This window comes from Amphiura filiformis, chromosome 2 (assembly GCF_039555335.1).
Source record: "Amphiura filiformis chromosome 2, Afil_fr2py, whole genome shotgun sequence".
Taxonomy (NCBI): domain Eukaryota; kingdom Metazoa; phylum Echinodermata; class Ophiuroidea; order Amphilepidida; family Amphiuridae; genus Amphiura; species Amphiura filiformis.
This window is the reverse complement of record NC_092629.1, coordinates 69663531-69664822: the sequence shown is the minus strand read 5'-3', so window position 1 is coordinate 69664822 and position 1292 is coordinate 69663531. Positions and strand designations below refer to the sequence as shown.

Sequence of the window (1292 nt, the reverse complement as noted above, 5' to 3'; positions counted from 1 at the left end):
TAGGTTTACTGTCCCATGCGTACAAAATCTTCACAAGAATAATACAAAACCGCATCAAGAGAATACTGGATGAGAATCAACCAAGAGAACAGGCCGGATTCAGAGAGGGCTACTCAACTACAGATCATCTTCATGCACTAAATCAATTAATAGAAAAGGCAAATGAATACCAGTTGAAGCTTTGCGTTGACTATATAGACTACGCAAAAGCCTTTGACTCGGTAGAACACAGAGACCTATTCACAGCTTTAAGAAAGATTGGAGGAGTTTAACGAAGGATATGTACCCGGGGATATGTACAAATCATGGAGGATATATACATAGACGCAACAGCCATAATTCATCTTGAAAATGATGTATCCAAACCAATACACATCAAAAGAGGTGCAAGACAGGGTTATAAAATTTCTCCAAAAATCTTCACAGCCGCCATGGAAGAAGTGTTCAAGAATTTAGACCTAAAACCGAGAGGAGTCAACATTGACGGAGATTATCTAACAGACCTGAGATTTGCAGACGATGTTGCATTAACAGCTGCTGAGGATATGGAGGTGCAACTAAACAGTTTGAACAAGGAGAGTAAGAAGATAGGACTGAATATACACAAGGGGAAGACCAAATTCATGACAAATTACCAGACAAACAAGTCCATTGAAGTAGAGAATGAGCAGATAGAACATGTAGAAAGTTACAAGTATCTAGGCCAGACAATAAAGATGGAAGAGAGAAGTCATGCTAAGAATAAAGGCTGGCTGGAGTTGCTTTGGCAGACACAAACAAATCCTATGTGACAAAAGATTTCCAATGACACTGAGGACGAGAGTCTTCAACCAGTGTGGATTACCTACAATGACCTATGGTTGTGAAACCTGGACAACAACCAAGTTTTTAGAACAAAAACTCAAGGTAGCACAGCATGCTATGGAGAGGAAAATGCTATATATCACCATACGTGACAAAGTAAAAAATGTGAAAATTAGGGACAAAACAAATGACAAAGATATCATTGAAAGGATCAAAAAGGCAAAGTAGAGATGGGCGGGACACATAGCTCGTAGAGACGACAATAGATGGACAAAGAGGTTAACGGAATGGCAGCCAAGAACAGGAAAGAGGAGAAGGGGCAGACAAAAACGAAGATGGCGTGATGATCTCACATCCTATTTGGGTACAACCTGGGCAAGAGAAGCACAGAACAGAAGTAAATGGAAGCTACTTGAGGTGGGCTACATCAAGTGAGGTGAGGTGAGTTCAGATATAAGGGGGCTGGCATTTTCTTCGGAAGGGGGGGG

General features: G+C 40.9%; 1 protein-coding gene across 1 annotated transcript; it reads left to right on the top strand.

The window, feature by feature from the left end:
- Nucleotides 1-305: 305 nt before the first annotated feature.
- Nucleotides 306-791, top strand: LOC140142430 (uncharacterized). The gene has a single exon (XM_072164402.1). It carries the CDS (start codon nt 306-308, stop codon nt 789-791), a length of 486 nt encoding a protein of 161 aa, XP_072020503.1.
- The last annotated feature ends 501 nt before the right edge of the window (nt 792-1292 follow it).

Bases quoted from the DNA above. Each gene is read 5' to 3' on its own strand.
- LOC140142430 (XM_072164402.1), top strand. From the start codon at position 306: ATGGAGGATATATACATAGACGCAACAGCCATAATTCATCTTGAAAAT.